This window comes from Egretta garzetta, unplaced genomic scaffold (genome assembly GCF_000687185.1).
Source record: "Egretta garzetta isolate BGI_Z169 unplaced genomic scaffold, ASM68718v1 scaffold14, whole genome shotgun sequence".
NCBI classification, from domain to species: domain Eukaryota; kingdom Metazoa; phylum Chordata; class Aves; order Pelecaniformes; family Ardeidae; genus Egretta; species Egretta garzetta.
Window position 1 is genome coordinate 429,627 of NW_009259588.1, and position 20,106 is coordinate 449,732.

The 20,106-nt window shown below is 40.0% G+C and overlaps 1 protein-coding gene across 1 annotated transcript in view; it reads left to right on the forward strand.

Annotated features, from left to right (window-relative positions):
* The window catches only part of COL15A1 (collagen type XV alpha 1 chain), a 113,505-nt gene that overhangs the window by 9,738 nt on the left and 83,661 nt on the right, over positions 1–20,106 (forward strand). Inside the window, 7 exon segments of the mRNA XM_035893433.1 lie at positions 2,341–2,453; positions 4,013–4,560; positions 7,940–8,014; positions 8,442–8,537; positions 13,706–13,832; positions 15,092–15,204; positions 19,905–20,033. Coding sequence (XP_035749326.1) covers positions 2,341–2,453; positions 4,013–4,560; positions 7,940–8,014; positions 8,442–8,537; positions 13,706–13,832; positions 15,092–15,204; positions 19,905–20,033 — 1,201 coding nt within the window.

Here is a 20,106-nt window from a genome sequence, read left to right on the forward strand (position 1 = left end):
TTATTGATTGTTGTGCTAAAGACACAGTAGGGAAACCAGTTATCTTCCAATGCTGAAATGGTGGTTTGTTGTTTTTACAGTTACATTATTTTCAGTAGTGAAGCAGTGAGGTAATTACCTGCAAAAAGCATAATTAAAAGAAGAAAAAAACCTATACTATTGCCATCTGCAGTCTTGAAACAATCCATATATTGATTTACAGGATGATTTTACAGCACACTTATACTTCTCAAGTGGTCCCTGAAGCTACCCGGTGGGAATCTCCAGCTATCTGTAAATTCTATAACAATTCCAACTATAACATAACAGTAAAAAAAAAATCCTAATTTATGGTATTCTACTACTTTTTGAGATAAAATATAGCTGATATTAAAGCTCCTTCTGTACCACACCTTCCAGTATCCCAGGTCTAGGAAACATGGACATAAACAAGATGAATTCTGTATGCTCCCCAATATCCAGTGGCTTAGTAGTAATACATGTTTGAGAGAAATTTATACTGGTGTAACATAGTGCTCTGCTGGCTTAAAGGTACTTAAAATAGCATAGCATTTATTATTGATTTAAGGGAATAAGAGGGGCATTTTTATTCTAACATAACTGCAGTGGGGGAACATGAATTTATCAGAGATAATTGAATGGGAACAAAATCTGTGGCTGTAAATCCATATTATGCTCTTAATTGTAACTGTAGGTCCTGACAAATCCATTAAGTGTTGGGGATGAGCTGTAAGCACAGAATTTGGCTAGAAGCTTCTTGTTTTGCTTTTCTGTAGTGGATAGGTGCAGGCTTCTATCCCAGTCTCACTGAAGTTCAGATTTTGCTGAGCCTTCTAACTTGTTTTACTCAAATGAAAATCCTGATTCTTCTTTACTGTCTTTTGCTGCCACCTTTTGCAAATATGTTTCATTTGTCTTAGAGCCTATGCTAAAAGAGCAAGTGGTTTGGGCTCAGTATGTTACTCTTGGGTATGTCACTATGAAACTGCAACTAGACTGCAGCTCCACATGTTGTGTGGGGAGAATTAACAGGCTTTTTTGCATTTCCCAAATTTTCCTTTGAGAATGGGAATTGGGAAACTACAGTTCTATTCATGAGATTTTCTTCTATACTTTCTAAAAATATATAAGGGAAATTGTTTCTGTATAGAGCTCATCAGACTTTTTCCAGTTAATGAGTACCCTTAACAAGTAAGTGCCAAAGCTAAAGTACAGAGAAGATGACAGATTAGAATTTATTTCAACTGGACTATAACATCTTTGGCACAGAGAGAACATCTTACCATTTCTCTGCAAAGCTACTAGGACAATGGAAACCACTTTGCAACACATAGCCCAGGATGGTACTTCATATGAATAATGAATAACAGAAGTATATTTCAGCTGAAGAACCTCTCTCTAGCTCTTCATCAGAACCAGCTTGCCAGGTTTCAGAGCAAAGTGCAAGATTCATTTATTTTGCCTGATTTTAATCAGGTATTTTAAGCAAAGTTTTTCAGTTCACTTTGTTTGCGGTATTCAGATGGACTGTCATACCTTTTCCATTACTATTTCATTTGGATTTATTCAGCCTAGGTAGCTATTACAGTTATGGTAACTAAGTTTAAAAATTGAAAGATACTTCGTTGATCCGTACTGCAAAAATACATACATTATGAGGGACCTGAGAATGCTTACAAATGATGGAACAAAGATTAAAAGTCATGTTATAACCGATAACTTTGAAATTATTCTCTACAGTCATTTTTAATTGTTTCGTATGGTTTTGTTTCAAGTCACCAGCATGGGGTCCCTGTCTCCCTTGAGGGATTAGACTGTAGGCAAAGAGATGGCATTGTCAGTATGATTTTCCTCACACTAAGATAATTTTCTCCTTTTCTCAGTCATCTTCCCTGTAACAGAGGACTCTCCATGTAAGCATGTAATGGACACCCATCCTGTTATGTTCTTGCAACCCCCAACCTCATGATGTGAGAGTGGCATATTAGTATCTTAATGAGAAGAAGCTATGGTGAGAGCTGTGAAGTTGATTATCCAATTTCTCCTTCTTGATGGCCAACTATCATGCCTGAACTGGTCAGCTAATACAAATACATGCCACTTGGAACCATCCTTTAGCACATACTGGGGTAGGGGAGGGATGTAGGCCTGCTACAGGTATTGTAGGCAGAAATAGGCTCTATGCACATGAGGAAGAACTTGAGGTATTCCAGGCTAGTAGGATGTACTGAGCTGAAATGAAATAATGATGCAGGACATAGATCCTAGGAAACCAGGTGTTACAAGTTCTGAAGCAAAAGTATTTTGTAATTATATGTGTATATCCCATGGTTTTATAAGCAACCAGGAAACTTCAGCTCATCCTGTGACCAAAGTGTACGGGCTGCTGGTAAAATGCAGGTCATCTCAGGGTGAAATGCATCAGAATCTGGGGATGACTTGGTCCTTAACAGGTAAACTGACCTAGGAACCAGCTCCATGTATCTCATTGCTGCTTACCTTTAGGCAGACTGGGAGCTTGTTTTCAACTTCTGTAAATACTTCAAAAAACAGATCTGGGGACTGACTCATATCTGTTCTCCCTAATGTACTTCTAAGAGGATAGGCTAGTTCTAGCTCCTGTCTCTTGTAAATACCTGTAGTGTTAGACCACCATAGGTGGCATCAGTTCTCGCCATGTTGCATTGAAAATTAAGTGACCACAGAGCACGCTAACCTTGCTTAATGCTGTCTGGGGACGTCATCTTAAGGAACTTCCCTGATGCAGAAGTGTCATCACAAAGAAGGGCCTTGGGAATACTAGCAGTGGGAGCCCTAGTGGATGACAGGCTGTGTAGGTACAAAGAAGTACCTCACTGCCACAAATACTCTTCCAGACACGTTATTTACACCTGCTGTGGTAAAAGCTGGAATAGTGAAGTATGAGACACAAATTCAATCTGTTCTTAGTGAGGTTTCAAGGCTGTTTGCCTCGTCTGTACTGTTCTACCACAAGACCTCTGTTTTCCACACTAGTTTTTTATCTGATAATCTGAGAACCATGGTACACTGTTATGTGTGAGGTAGATAAAGAAAGGAACTGCAAAACAGTGATTCCAAATACATCTGCTCTTTTACCCAGGATCTGAAGATTTTCAACAAAGAAGACTGTAGAGAGAGGCGAGGATGCATTGGATCAAGAAAGTAATTTAAAAATCTGACTTTCTTGGATCATGGAGATCTTTTTTCATATATGCTGAGAAATCCAGCAGTTATTTAGACATGAACTGCAGTTTACGAGTGATTATGCATGATGTAGCTACATTAAGACATAGCCTAGTACTTTGTTTGAAGGAGTTGTCTCTCTGGGTGCGTTTGGGAGAGATACTTAATTCTGCTTGCCAAAGCAAAAATACTTCCATTTCAAAACTGAATTTTGATTGCTGAATAGTATTTGTTATGTACACAGTGCAACTAAGGAGATAAATCTGAGAATAAGGCATAAATAAAATCTAACATCTGTTGTAGAAGCAGGTAACTGCAAGGGCTAAAGCAAATCCACTGTAGTTTTTATCCTGTATTTGTGAAACTGTGTTATGTTGTTTGTAGAGAACCCTTGCTGTCTTCTTAGTTTTTGAGGATAAAGGATTTCAGTTTATTTGAGAAAACAAAAGGTTGCTCAGTCCTCACTGAATCCACTCTTCAAGCACATTCAGCACTTTTCTTTGTAGTTTATGGACAGTTGAAGTAAAATATATGTTGCAGGAACTACTTGTAACTGCTCAATTTCACCAAATGTTTACATACGCCTTTCTTTAGTATACAAGCAAACTCAGTTAGTCAAAGGACACAGAATGACACGTGTACTTAGCTAGATGTGTTTAAGCACTAACTGAACTGGGGCCATTGGAAGTATGTTACTGGTATTACAACACTGCATTACAGTTTTTAAGGCCTTTCTTAAATAATTTAAAATAAATGGGCTGTGCTCCTCAAGAATAAATAACATGTTTTTTTCTCACACACTTTACAGAACGAGGCTCAAAAGGACATCTTGACCTCACAGAGTTAATAGGAGTTCCTCTTCCTCCTTCTGTCTACTTTGTCACCGGCTATGGAGGGTTTCCAGCTTACAGCTTTGGTCCAGATGCTAACATCGGTCGATTAACAAGTGCTATAATACCATCACCTTTCTACAGAGATTTTGCTATCGTAGTTACAGTGAAACCCAACAGTGATCATGGAGGAGTGCTATTTGCAATAACAGATGTCTTCCAGAAAACTATTTACCTGGGAATGAGACTTTCACCAGTTGATGACAGCACCCAGAGGATAATAATGTACTACACGGAGCCTGGTTCCCATATCTCTCAAGAGGCTGCTTCATTTAAAGTGCCAGTGATGACTAACAGGTGGAATAAGTTCACAATGACTGTTCAGGGAAATGATGTTGCTTTGTTCATGGACTGTGAAGAATATCAGAGAGTTCAGTTTCAAAGGTCAGCTGAATCCTTGGTATTTGAATCTGGCTCTGGGATATTTGTTGGTAATGCAGGAGCCACAGGATTGGAAAAGTTCACAGTAAGTACTGTCTGATAAATTCACTTGCCTCAGCATTTTATACATGTGCTCTCTACCAAAGAAAGTCTGCTTATAACGGTTATATTCCAAATGAGGTTACAAATGGTATAGCTTGTATTTTCCATACCTGGCTAGGGTTCAGGCAGTGCAGAGATATAACCTCTGGCTTAAAATGCAAATGTTCCTAGAACCTCAGTAGTTTATTCATGGACCAGATATCAAGCTCAATGCTCAGTTTGAATACTAGGAGTTTCAAAGTAAACAGATCACATAAATTTATATGGCCTTACTCTGAAATCTGCCTGTCATAGAATCCATTTGTTTAACGTCTGAGAATAATACCTTAGTAGAAAGTCAATACTTTAAACACTTATTAGCTAGGTGTAGGTATATTTCCTTCACATTCAACATCAGGAAAAGAATGAGCTCATCAAAGGTAAAGATAGTTGGAAGATACAGCTGCATTTCTACCATTAATATATTACTTGAAGCTTATCAGGTGCTTTAGAAAAATAGAATGGTCTGAAACCACTACTACAAGGCTCCCAAGCCTTCTTAGCTTGAATGCAAGCATTCTTCCTGCTGCATCCTGACGGGAATTCTCAGTCATTGAGCTTCCAAATGGAAATGTGAAAGCTGTCAATATGTGTGGGATTGCCACATTGTCAAACTGAAAGGGAAATGTCATACTTTTTCTGTCTTGTTTTTGTACTTCCCTTGTACATCAAAACTTGTACAGTATTCTGTGAGATTAATATCTCTTCCCCTAAATTAGTAATGCAGCAGCACAAAACTGAGTGGATCCTTTTGCTTTAGAGAAAGAAGATATTCTTTCCAAAGTTTAGGTGTACTGACAGGTTGGGAGCTCCATCTGGTAAGCAACAAGGATAATGCAATTCTATCATTTATCTGACTAGTCTAAGCTCAGGAATATATTGACTAGCAGCAAAAAAGTGGTGGAAAGGGATATGTAGGAAAATTGCCTGCTGGCACTACCTTTCTTTGACAGATGGGATGACTAGACTATTGGGGATGCCTAATTAGTAAGTAGGAATGAGAAACATTCAAGAAAATGAGACCACTTTGGTACCCCACCTGGAAAACACATGTGATGATCAGTTGCTGAGATTAAAGCTAATAAATCTGTAAATATGGTGACAGGAATGCACGGTGGATTACACTCTTAAGACATTTCCACTGAAATAGGCTGCTCTGCATGATAAATCAAGCACATAACTTTCAGCCAATATTTTGATTGCTTCAGTACTATTAATTGTGATGTGTACTCTAGGTCTTGTGCCTTTATTTCTTCATGCATCATACATCGCAATTGCTTTTGGGTAGAAAAACTAAATGGTTGATTTGTCCTCAAGCTCTGTTTGTATGACAAGAACTGTTTACACTGATTGCCCAAAATAGAAACAATTCACAGCAGACAGTGCAAATTACTCTGAATGGATGTCATTTGCTGGTTTGCTCTGGCTCATGGGAATTCATGTGTCTAAGGCTCTGTCTGTCAAACGCAAAAGGACATAACTATCATCAGATTTTATGGAAACAAAAAGAAATTCTAGCCCTGGTGCTTGTAAAGAAAAGCAGAAACCGGACAACAACCAAATATAGCTGAATCAGCGATGATGCCAGATTCTGCAAACCAGCTTTGACAGGGAAGGCAGCAGCAGGCACAAGACCCAGAAGGGGACTACAATACCTCATACCTACCATCCCTACTATGGCAGGCTTGGCTATGACATTCCTAGTTGGAGTAACTGGCTAGCAGCAACTCTTGGGTAACATTAGGGCTCTCCATTTTGCTTCCTTCACCATCCAAGACCACAGATTATGTTCTCCAAATGTGATTCACTCATACTGTGAAAACAAAGCATCACTTCCAAGCGGCTGCTTAAGTGTCTGGTTGTGCCTTCTTTCCTATATAATTTTTCAGTGAACTGTTTGGTTAGTCTGACATCATTCAATATCTGAGTTGCCCATTATTAGTTTTGAGAGAAATAGGATGGTTCAGTTCACTGAGCTGTTACCTCAGATTTCCTGCAAACTCAGGAGGAACCAACTGCATGAGTTTCGTGGGCTTTGAAGACACAGAAATTAGAGGAGTGTTAAAGATGGAATCTCAGATTTTGTTCCTTTCTGAAATATTCTAGAAACCACCAGAATTATTGCTTCAAAAGTACTTCCTTGCTTATAATTCCCCAATACTTCTAGGACAGGGAGAGAGGACCACTGCAGAGTGGAAAGAGTAAGCGGAAAGTCAGACATAGCAGAGTACACAAATGGTAGCTACTCCTCCTCTGGAGTCTGCATTTTTTTGGTGGCATAAAATAACAGCAAAGCCTACTACTTTCCTCATCTCAACAGTTGCAGTTTTCCTTACTGAGACTCAGTCATTCTGTACCGCTGAGTGAGCAGATCTGCTGTGACTGTGGTAACACTCAGCAGACAGAGCACAGCCAAGGTATCATTGCATGATGTAAACGTTTTAGCTCCTTGAAGAGAAGTCACTGGACTGTGAAGTATTCTGTGTCTGTCTAGACATAAAGACTAGATCTGTCAGCTTCTTCAGATTTTTCTCAACAGAAAATAAAAAAGCAAAGAAACAAAATATACTGTCAACAAAACAGGAAGAGGCAGGTCATGTGTCTTAGGTAAGACGGGTCTTGATCTGAATACCCATATTTTTGTCCTGCGTGTGCATCATGCCTAACTCTGTGAGACCTCATAACAAAGAAACATCCCCAACATGTTTCTTAAAACACTGAGTCTTGGTAATCTAAGTAACAAGGCTTAAATGTTTAAAATGAAATTGTTGCAGCTCCTTCAGCATGTCAGACTGAGAAACATAATTTGTAACTCTGAAAAAAGAAACATTTATTATCAGGAAATCCATCTCCTTTCTTCAGTTTTGAAAAGTTTTAAGCTGGTTTCTCCCTGACCCACTTCATCACTTACTGGTATGTGCTTTGTCTCCATTTGTAGGGGTTTTCACATGCCGTTTTTTGTAGCTGCAATGTATTTCTTAACTAGAAAAAGCAGTCAGTGCTTTACAGATGCTAGGACGTAATCTAGGAATAGATCCTTCAGGTGGAGCACTTATAGCAGTGGTATTGTCACTGGGACATGACGTTGTATTCTGGCAGCTTCAATTTTTTCCGCATTTTGTAAAAGAAAAATGTAAGAACATATTTACATTCTTAAAGAGGGTTTATTATCATAAAATTTTATGCTTCAGATCATTTCCCAAGCAAATCAGAACAAAGTCTGGGGTTGTTTGTTGATGTGTTTAATTCCCACCCCTGCATCCCCCTTCATGCACGCTACTCAACATATTACTTCCTTGAACTGTTTTTGTTGTTTCATGTAGGGATCAATTCAACATCTGACAATCAAATCTGACCCAAGGGCTACTGAAGATCATTGTGAAGATGATGATCCTTATGTGAGTATGCTTATAAACACTTCTTTATCTATCCTCAGTGCCTCAGAAATTTCAGTCACTTGCCATTAGAGATTTTTCATAAGACTAAATGTAGTATTTCTTCCTGAGAACATAGTAAAAAACTATCTGTGTGGAGGATTTTTTTTTTTGACTACACAGCCCCTAAAACTGTGATTTTTCAAAAAGCATCATTTTCTTTTGTCTATAACACCTTTGGGAAAATGAACTATGACTTTTATTTTTCTGAAGGGTCATTTTTATTAAATGCTCTAAGTACTGAAATGAGTTAACATCATAATGACACTGAGGCTTCATCAACTGGAAAAAAAAAGGTTTTTCTGCATTGAAGTAGCCAATTCCTTGGAGACAATATTTTTTTTTTCCCCTGACTTTTATCAACTTGCTATCATTATTGGGTTTTGCGCAGGCTTCAGGGGACATCAGCGGCAATGGCAGCATTCAAGAACACGAAGGTATTTCTGAGACACAAGAAGTCCTTGCACCTTCTCATCATCCCATAAGGGTAAATTTATTTGATTTATTTACTTTATATTTCTGGTTTAATATTACTTTTTTAGATAGCAAAGTTTCCTCACTAGTTTTTAATATGTGGCAACTTCCAAAGGCAGCTGTGAGAAAAATAGGCACCCATCCATAAGAATGACTGCACTGTGCCAGATAAAAAGTCTGGTGTATTTGACAACAATCAGCAACAAGTACTTTGGGAAGAGTTTAGCAATAGATCAGGAATATAAATAGGACACTTACCAGGAATACTCTTTTACCCTGTAACAATTTCCATCTCAAGAAATGCTTAAGCCAGGAGTGTATCTGTGTTAAGTGGACCTCAGCTGAGTTTTTTGCCCTTGTATTTCTTGCTTTGGTTTTTTTTTTTTTAAACCATGGGAATTACACCATCCTCAGCTTCCTGCTGCAGAGTTCCTTAGCTTATTTAACTACATGTTTTGTGAAGGATTTTCACCTTTTGTTTGCCATTCTGAACACACTAATTGCAGCTTTCATTTGGTGGTTACTCTACTGGAAGACAGGGTAAGCAGTTGCTCCTTACTCATCATAACATTTGTGATTTTACAGATTCCTATCGCATCATGTTCCCTCTCCCTTTTTGTGACAGGCTGAAATGTTCCAGTCCATTCCTCACAATGAAGTTTTCCATACAGCTTATCTCAAGCATTTTTCTTTTATCCAGGTTCCTTTACAGAAAACCAGTAGGTTTGTGCGAAATGACTTTACAGAAACCATGCTCACATTTCCCTGATATAGCACATACTTCAGCTCCTTCACTGTTGAATCCTTCAGAACTCATGGGTGAATACTGTTCAGTTGTGATTTGTTGCCATTCACTTAGTCAGTGTGTTTCCTACCCTTTTATTACAAGACTTCAGTTTTGGACATATCCTCTGCTGAGTTTCCCAAGAATACTCTTTTGCAGGAATTTTAACTCTTCCACGGTCAACATGAATGCAAACACCTTATTTTTTTTCTGCTATGGCTTAAAATTCTCTGAGCACTCTTTTTATAACTTGTGTATTGACCTGGCTTCCTGGTCCTGATGTGTTTTAAAGGAGATTTATTATTAACTTTTATCCCTTTTACATATAGCTTATTAAACTCTTTTTGGCCTGCCTTGTGCTTTTCACAGAATCACAGACTAGCTCAGTTTGAAAGGGACCTCTGAAGATTGTCCTGTCTAACTCCCTTCTAAAAGCAGAGTTAAGTACAGCAGGTTGCTCCGTGCCAGTGGGGTTTGGATTTCCTCGAGGATAGAGACTCCACTGCCTCTCTGTTCCAGTGTAGGTTTTTTTTCTGATGTAGAGCCAGAATTTCTTGTATTTTAATTTGTGTCCATTGTCTCTTTTTCCCTTCACTGGCTACCACTGAGAAAGGTCTGGATCTGTCTTTAATCCCTCCTGTCGAGATTTTGTACACATTTATAAGATTGCTCTGAGCCTTCTCTTCTTGAGGCAGTCCTTGTTCTCTTATCTTCCTCTCATAGGTCAAAAACCCTAGCTCCTTAATGGATTGGTCCATTGATGGACTTGGTCCAATATGTCCGTGTAGTGATGAGCCCTGACCTGGACACAGTACTCAAGACAGGGGTCTCACCATGGCTCAATACAGAAAGATCACCTCCCTCAACCTGCTGGTCCTAATGCAGACCAGGATGCTGCTGGCTGCCTTTGCCAGAAGGGCACATTGCTGGCTCTTCTACCAGCATCCGTACCTGCAAAGCTTCTTTCCAGCCAGTTGACCCCCAGCCATTACTGCTGCATGGGGTAATTCCTCCCCAGATACAGAAACTGCATTTTACTTTGCTGAACTTCAGGAGATGCTTGTCTGCTTATTTCTGCAGCCATCTGGAGTTCTGAATGGCAGCAAAATCAGCTGGTGCCTTGATGACTCCTCTCCATTTTGCATCACACCACAAAACTTAACCCATGAATCTTACTGTGCTTTGACTTCTCATTTGGATACAACTGGAGCTAATTCAGGAAAGATGTCTTACTTCTGTAGTCTATCGAGAAAAAAATCAATTCTATTAGCTATTGCTTTAATTTTCTGTTTAATAACCTTCATAATTACTATGCACAGCAATAGTAGAATTTTTGGCTTTTATTCTTCCTTCTGCAAGATGTCACAGTTTAACCCCAACCAGCAATTAAACATCACACAGTCACTTGATCACTCCCCCCTGGCAGGGTGGGCAAGAGAATTGGAAGAGTAAAAGTGAAAAAACTCGTGGGTTGAGATAAAGGCAGTTTAATAGATAAAGCAAAAGCTGCGCACGCAAGCAAAGCAAGACAAGGAATTCATTCACTATCTCCTGTCAGCAGGCAGGTGTTCAGCCACCTCCAGGAAAGGAGGGCTCCATCACACGTAATGGTTACTTGGGAAGAGAAATGCCATCATTCCAAAGGTCCCCCCCTTTCTGCTTCTTTCCCCATCTTTATATGCTGACCACGGTGTCATATGGTATAGAATAGCCCTTTGGTCAGTTTGGGTCAGCTGTCCTGGCTATGTCCCCTCCCAGCTTCTTGTGCACCCCCAGCCTACTCCTTGGTGGGGAGGTGTGAGAAGCAAGAAAAGTAGGGAACAACAATCTTCTTTGCTGGTTCATGAGTGCTCAAGCCATTTCATGTGCATTGCAGTACTAGGTTTGTGTGGTGGGTTTTCTTTTTTTTTTTTTTTTTTTTTTTCCCCAGGAACAATACTATCTATTTTGTTTCATTAACCTTACATCTTTATGAACTAACAATCATAAAAATACAGTCAAGGATCATAGACTATTTCAGATTGGAAAGAAGGTAATCTAGTCCAACCTCCTGCTCAAAACAGGGTCATCGGTCAGGTCAGATCACACTTTTCAGAGTTTTTTCCAGTCTGGTCTTGGAAACATCTGAGGATGTAGACTGCAACAACCTCACTGTACAGCCTGTTCTAATGCAGATCTACCTTCATGGGTGAAAATGTTTCTCCTTATATCAAAACAGAACTTCTCTTATTTCAACTTAATGCTCATTGTCACCTGTCCTGCTGCCAAGCACCACTGTGAAGAGCCTAGCTCCATATCACTGAACACTGTCTAGGTATTGGTAGGCTGCCACTAGGTCTCCCATAAGCCTTCTCTTCTTCAGGCTGAAGACCAGTTTCTTCAGCCTTTCCTCACAGGACAAGTGCTCCAGCCCTTGTCTGTCTTGTAAGCTATCTGCTGAGCTTACTCTAGTTTATAGATATCTGTCTTGTAATAGGGGACAAAACCAGGCACATGTGGTGGTTTGACCCTGGCTGGACGCCAGGGGCCCACCAAAGCCACTCTATCACTCCCCTCTAACCGGACAGAAGAGAGAAAAATAAATCAAAAGGCTCGTGGGTTGAGATAAGGACAGGGAGAGATCATTTTATCAGTTACCATCACGGGCAAACCAGACTCAACTTGAAAATAATTATTTTATTATCAATCAAAATCAGAGAAGGAGATGAGAAACTGCTAGATCTTAAAAACCTTCCCCCCACCCCTCCCTTCTTCCTGGGCTCAACTTCACTCCCAGCTTCCCTACCTACTCCCCCCAGTGGTACAGGGGGATGGGAATGGGGGTTGAGGTCAGTTCAGCACACATTGTTTCTGCCACTTCTTCTTCCTAGGGAGAGGACTTTTCCCCTGCTCCAGCATGGGTCCCTCTCACGGGACACAGTCCTCCATGAACTTCTCCAACATGAGTCCTTCCCATGGGCTACAGTTCTTCACAAACTGCTCCAGCATGGGCCCATAACTTCCATGGGGTGCAGTCCCTCAGGAGCAGACTGCTCCAGCATTGGGTCCCCTGCGGGGTCACAAGTTCTGCCGGCAAACCTGCTTTGGCGTGGGCTCCTCTCCCCATGGGTCCGCAATGGCTTGCCAGGAACCTGATCTGGCGCAGGCTTCCCACGGGGCCACAGCCTCCTCGCTTCAGTCATCGACCCGCTCCCCCGTGGGCCTCCCTGGACTGCAGGGTCATAGCCTGCCTCACCATGGTCTTTACCAGGGCTGCACCCAGAGGCACTTCCACCATCGCTGACTGGTTTGCCTTGGCCAGTGGCAGACACAGGGAAAACTTCTAGCAGCTTCTCACAGAAGCCACCCCTGTAGCCCCCCAATACCAAGACCTTGCCACAGAAACCCAGTACAGCACAGTATTCTAGATGTTTTATAACAAGTGCTGAATAAATGAGGTTAATCACTTCCCTACATCTTCTGGCATTTAGCCAGATTGTTCTTAAGACAGCTTGCTGTGCTATCAGGGCATGCTGCTGTTTCATATTCAGCTTGCTGTCCACCAAGATCCCCAGGTCGTTCTCTACAGAGCTGCTGTCCCCAGCCTGTGTTGTTGCAAGGGGTTCTTCCTTCCCAGGTGCAGGACTTTGTGTTTGTCCTTGCTGAGTTTCATAAGGTTCATGTTGGCATATTCCTCCAGCCTGCCCAGGTCCCTCTGGATGGCAATCCTGCGCTTGAGCATATCAACTGATGCACCTCCAACTCCCACCTTGGCATTATCTGCAAACTTTATGAGCAAGCACTCTGCTGTCTCCTCAGGTCATTGGTAAAGATGTTAAACAGAACAGATCCCAGGATGGACCCATGAGTATGTCCCATTAAACACTATGCTCTGAGTTCAATCATCCAACTATTTTTTTATCCATCTTGTTGCTCTCCCATCCAGTCCTAGCTTGGATACAAGAATATTGTGGGAGACGGTGCTGAAACCTTGCTAAAATCAAGGTGGATGATGTCCACTGCTTTCTCTTCAAGAGCTTGACCAAACTACTGTGACATCTGCTGATAAGCAGAAACTAGATGTGTTCTGTAAACAGATTCTGTAAAAATCTGTAAAGATTAAATAGAAGGTGAAATAAATTAAAAACTTGTAAAATAAAGAGGGTTTATATATTGGCCATTAATAAACTTCAGTTTTTATGATAGCAATGACAGTTAATGTTTCTAAGGGCAGCATGAGAGTAAGGACAGATACAGACAAGATATTAAGTATGAAAGATCTGGAATCCTGTTTCACTTCATAAATGTAGTAGTTCTGATTACTATGCTTTGAGGAAGGTAATCTACTGAATCTTGCTTTAAAATATGTGATAAGCCTTTTCTCTTAACTGTTTTTTGGTATTTTATGTTCTTTTTAGCCTGAAGATACATTGGCTGAGCCAGTGGAAGCCCCCCCAACAATATTGTCTTATGTGGAAGAGAATTATTTCTCTGGAAATCACAGTTCAGAAGAAACGTCTGAAGCAGCTAAACTTAAAGAACAAGGCATTGCCTTTTTTTTTTTTTTTTTTTTTTTTTTACAGTGGGGGGTTGTGGTCATTTATGTTGTCTAGGTCTGAGTCTGTCATTTCCCAGTATATGAAAAGTCACTGTCATATTTTGCGTGCTGCCAGAAAGGGAAAATCCTATGGTTTTGGACATCCTGTGTGTTAGAAAAGAATTGGCACATCAAATATTTGTCTCTGAAACTGCAGTCTGTTAGACTGCAATTTGTTAATAGCAGCAAAGGTAAGTGGTTGCAACTACAGCCACCATTCAACACAACTCTCACTTTTCACTCCATATAGATGCCTATCTCAGTCGTTGTTGGTAAACATGCAGAGAATAGATTTACCCTTCTATAGTGTGCAAGTTTCAGTCACAGAACTATGGTTTATATTTTAAAATGAAAAAAAATATTGGATAAAACAAAGAAGCTGACCTGAGGACCTGCTGCTGTCATACTCTACAGCAGTCCAGTAAAGTGCAAGTGTTAGGCAAAGGGAATGAAAGGTGAAAAATCCTCTTCATTCTGCTCAGGTCAGGAAGAAGCATGGCGCTTTTGGGGGCATACCTCTGCGAACAGTGCTACTGGCCCTAAAGCCATGTGACACCTTTAAAAGGAATGTTAGATGAGTATATAATCTGATGACCTTCTGTTACAATGAAGTACAGCCTTTCATGTAAATCTGAATACTACCGCTGAATAAACAACGATATCCTACTTATGTTCCCTGCAAAGGATGTGAATCTGCCTAGTGCACTGACTGTGCAAGTGTAGGCAGTAAAGTAATAAGAGCAGGGCATAGCGCACAGAGGAATCCAGTCCTCCATGAATAAGACAATTTCAGTGCACTTCTAGAAAACAAAAAATAAAGCTAGTTACCTTAATAAGGCCAAAGACAATGTTCCTATTTAAATTTCATACATACTTCAGATAGTACCTGTTGTACATAGCTCTTATTTTTTTATGTTATATAGATGAAAAATAGGCAACCATTAGACTAGAGCCTGAGGCCAAGAAGATGATGCAATACAGTATTTGTCCTTAAAATAGACACTTATTTATTCTCACTTTTCTCTTTTTTTCTTGCTTTTTACAATTTTCAGAGTTATAAAAAGACTAACATTAATCTTTGGAATGTATTTTGGTCATAATCTAAATTTCTTTTTTAAACAACTTGCAGGTTCTGTGCTCTGATAAATACTTCTCTGTGGGTTTTATTTTGCTCTGTCTCTCACTAATAAGCGATTATTTTATTTAGATTCAGCTGTCATGGAAATTGGACAAGGCAACAGTGAATCTACCACTGTCACACAGAAAATCTTAAGAGAAGAAGATGGCTCTGGTGTTTTGCCAGGAGCAAGCAGAGGGGAGGTCTGTACAATGGGTTTATCACATGCCTTATCTTTTTGTCCCAAGAGCAGGAAAATGTATGAATTTCAGGCACTTTTCTGAGTTGGTACCTTTATCTATTCCATCTTAGCAGCATGCCAAAACAGAAGTTACTTTTTAAACTCTTGACTGTCCTCTCATGACATCAAGACTGAAAAGCACTGACACTATGCAGAAGTTTGGATCTGTAACCATTGAGATGGGCCTGAGATTTTTGATTTTTCAAAACAAATTTGTTCTTTCAGTTTTGCATTTTTTCCTTTTGCATTTAAGAAAGTGAAAAACAAAGAAAATAACCAACCTAAATCCTCACCATAAAAGCCCACTTCTTTTATTCCCTAAAAGCAGGCTTCTTGATCTTACAGTAACTGCCTTGCAGGTAGAAGTCCTGCTTCCTTCTCAGAAGTGTGGCATATAAGCAGATTTAAAATTACACCCTTTGAGTGCTCACCAAGTGCTTCTGTGTGAAGTACCAAGTGCAAAGAAACACTTCATTGTCACAGTGCTTCATTATCAGGTGATCCAAACAGAAGACTTAGCACTAAACCACACTAAACTCTAGAGGAATCCATGCCTAAAATGTATCACTGGCATTCCTTAGTTGCCCACAGACTAATCTGAAAATTTATAATTTATGCAAGTTATCCCTTTATAAACCCAGTCTTACTTGAATTACCATCCAAGATGTTGATCCTATATTCCATGTCTTGACAAGGGAATGACTGAGTGGATTACACTGGAAAAATGTCTGCAACTCCTAGTTATTTCTTTAAACAAGCAGTGCATGCTGCCTCCTGACAGCTGCACACATTAATACCCAGAGACAAAAAAATCCATTTAAAAAGTAACCAGCAACTTTCCTGGCATTCACAATAAAAAGATGCTTTAACTAATAAAACATTATGACTGAATAACTTTTCCACCCCTAGATGGCCTTATAAAGGATCAAAGCTGAGCCAAGTCAGTAAAGTTGTTTGGGGTCCTTGTATTACTCATGTCTATGTCAGAGCAGTTATGTGAACAAACGCTGTTTACAGCCATGCTTAGCTTCTCTCTGGGCTGCCAGCACATTTTTTAGAAGCACTCTAGTAGAGGTGATACCTGGACATCTTTCACCTCTCAGAGATGCCTTCCAAAACCCTGGTCAGGTTGTGTTGTTGTAAAGGTCTGTCCTGGTTTCGGCTGGGATAGAGTTAATTTTCTTCTCAGAAGCTAGCATAGTGCTGTGCTTTGGATTTAGTACTAGAAGAATGTTGATAACACACTGATGTTTTTAGTTGTTGCCAAGTAGTGCTCAGACTACTCAAGGACTTTTTGAGCTTCTCCTGCTCAGCCAGGTGCATAACAAGCTAGGAGGGAGTACAGCACAGCTAGGACAGCTACCCAAACTGATCAAAGAGCTATTCCATACCATATAACATCATCCTCGAGGGGGTTAGTTGGTCGGTCGTGGGCAGAGTGATTGTGGCTCGGCGGGGGTGATCGCTGCTCGGGACGGGCTGGGCACCTGTCAGTGGGTGGTGAGCAATTGCATTGAGCAACACTTGTTTTATATATTCTGTATATTCTCTTACCATTATTATTATCACTATTGTTATTCTTCTCTTTTATTAAACTGTCTCTATCTCAACCCACGGGTCTTACTTTTTTTTTTTTTTTTTCTCCGATTCTCTCCCCCATCCCACTGAGGGGGGTGGGGGGGAGTGAGCGAGCAGCTGCGTGGTGCTTAGTTGCCAGCCAGGTTAGACCACGACAAGGTCCAATGTAGGAATTCCTTTCAACATCCCTCCTGATGGAAAAAGAGATTCTAGAAAGTGTGTGTGCCACCATCAAGTGAGTTGTACACTACTGAACAGAGGAAACTCTGACAAAGATGGGTTGTAATTTAATAGGTAATTCAATTCTGACAGGACCAGGCATAACTATAAATTACATGCAAAGCATTGAGACTAGTCACATTTTCAAAATCAATTTTGTCAAATCTCTTATAAAATTAGACATTCCTTTTGGGTAGACTCCTGTGGGCCTAGCTCTTAGACAAGGAAATTAAGAGAAAATGCAAGGCTATGGCCTGTCTGTACTTTGAGGTTCATGCAGTGCTAAAAAAAGTGGCAGCCCTTTTAACTCCTAAAGTACTCCAGCCTACATGCAGGCACTAGAAATCCCAAAGGGGGTGGCTATGCCATATATAGCAAAGTCACTCTCTCTGGTGAGATACTGGGTTTTGAAAGATTCTGTGCCTATTGCATTTGTAAGGTAATGCGTAACCTGAATTTCATGTGGTTCTGCAAGTTAAAATTACTTATGTCCCTCATTTGGAATCCTGTGAGTTGGAGGGCTCCAGCAATTTAAATGCTTGCCCTACTTGTTGACATACTTCAAAATAATCAGCTAGCAATACATTTTTCATTAATTAACGTTCCTGATCCAACAGCCACCACAGATTTTTCTAAGGAGAAAATAACTAATGACCTTTCCTTCCTCTTTGTGACTCCTATGCCAAATGTCCATTCTTCATGTTGCTTCAGTTATGACTGCTTCGGTTTGCCAGAAAACACACCACATCAAGAATGACAGAACTTTTATTCTGAAGTTCTACATTGTGTCTTTTATTCAAGTGTTTAAGGTTGCTTCTTATAGGGTCTTCTAGTGTTTCTGTGCTTATTGTGGTAAATTGTAACAAATGGTGAAACATTAGATTAAGGATCATCCATTGGAGATGACATACAAGAAACTTTAATATTTGTTGGAGGACTTCCAGATATGATTCCTCTAATGAATTCATGCCTGGATTCACAGTTTTTAAAAGCAGCAATTTTAATGTCAGAATGAACCATTGTTCACTTTATGCTTGTGCCCAGAATTACTCCTTTCTAGGTGCAGAATCCGGCATTTCAATTTGTTAAATTTCATCCCATTAGTCACAGTCCAATGCTCCAATCTATCTAGATCCTTCTGCAAGGCCTCTTGTCCCTCAAGAGAGTCAACAGCACTTCCCAGGTTAGTTAGTTAGTTAGCAAACTTGCTAATGGTGCATTCAACTCCCACATGCAGATCATTGATAAATATATTGAACAGAACTGGCCCTAGAATTGAACCTTGAGGAACATCACTGGTGACCAGAGTCCAGCCAGATGTACTCTCATTCACAACATTTTGAGCTCTGCCCTTCAGTCAGTTCTTCACCCAGCGCACCATGAACCCACTCATCCCACAGTTGGGCAACTTTTTCAGGAGGATGATGTGACGGAAAGTATCAAAATCCTTAGTAAAACCCAGAAAAACCACATCCACCACCTTCCCTTCATCCACTAGGCAGGTTACCTTATCATAAAAGGATATCAGATTAGTTAGACAGGACTTTCCTTTTGTTAACCCATGCTGAGTGTGCCTGATGATTGCATTATTCCTTAAATGCCTTTCAATAGTACTCCGTATAATTTTCTCCATAGTTTTTCCAGAAACTGAGGTTAGACTAACAGGTCTGTAGTTCCCTGGGTCTTCCCTTACACCCTTTTTGTAGATTGGAATAACATTGGCTAGCTTTCATTCAGCAGGGACCTCCCCAGACTCCCAAGACCTTTAGTAGATGATCGAGAAGGCTCCTGCCATAACATGCGCTAGCTCCTTCAGTATTCTAACAGCCTGTATCAACAATCCTGTTATCTCACTCAGGTTATGATCTTACCCACAGTTTAGTTGACTGCGTTCTCTTCTAACACTTTTCCAGATGGGAAAAAAATCTCTAATGAGACCAGATGAAAAAATCTCTGGTCTGTGGGAAGTTTCCTAGTGGCAAAATGCAGAAAGATCTTTAAAAAAAATCATCTAACAGCTCCTTTTCTGAAAGCTGTCACCCTGCTAACTTTAAAATGCTTGCATAGTTACTATATTACATCCCTCCTAGTTTCATTAGCTACTAACCGAGCACAAAGTATTACATTGCTGCTATAAAATGAGTAAAACCTAGTGCTTGTTCCAAAACTTGTTACAAAAATTACTTAAATGTTCCATCCTGTATACTGTATTTTAATTTAAATATGTGTTAGTGTCTGAGCTTCACCTTTGAAAGGGTTTATTTTGTTCCTGGTGTGTTTAAATTATTCTTTTTATTATTCTTACTTTCTCTTCACCAAATACTGATGCTTAGCAATTTTTTTTGCTCTTGCTTGTTGTCCACTTTTACCCTTTGCTATCGGTTTCCTCATTTCATCTTCTGTCACTTCCCTTTTTAACCAAGCTGTATAGGTAACCCTCTTTTGTTAGAGTTGTAAATCTCAGGGGAGTTGGCTAAAGCATTCCTAAACATATCTTCTTAACTTTCACAATTTTCTCCCAGACAGACTGAGCTTATGAAACTGGTCTTTTTCAAATGTATGTTATTGATTTAGACTGTGCAGATATGTGCAGATATTAAATTAGACCATAGTCATTTGCATCTAGGTAATCAGCTCTCTTTTTTTACAGCTCAGTGAGTAATTTATTTGTACTTGCTTGAATGATCTCTAGTATGGACTGCCTTTGCTAAATGGGTGTATTGTTTGTATGGTGCCTAACGTATTTTTGACTGCATTGAACAAAGCAGGGGTTCTAGGAGAGAGGGAAGAGAGGTGAAAAAAGAGAGAGAGAAATGGGAAAAGTAATGCAACACATTTTTTGTATTTCACATTTTACTTGCTCAGGGACAGAAAGGTCAGGAAGAGGAGGATGGGCCCACAGGATCTCCAGGAAGGCCAGGAGTAGAAGATCTGAAGAAAAAAGATCAAGGACCTCCTGGACCTCTAGGGAAACTTGGACAACATGGTCAGCCTGTGAGTATTTTCTGTCTATTGAAAGAATGCATGTATTTTGGAAAGTGTAATAGTCATTCAACGCACATGCATA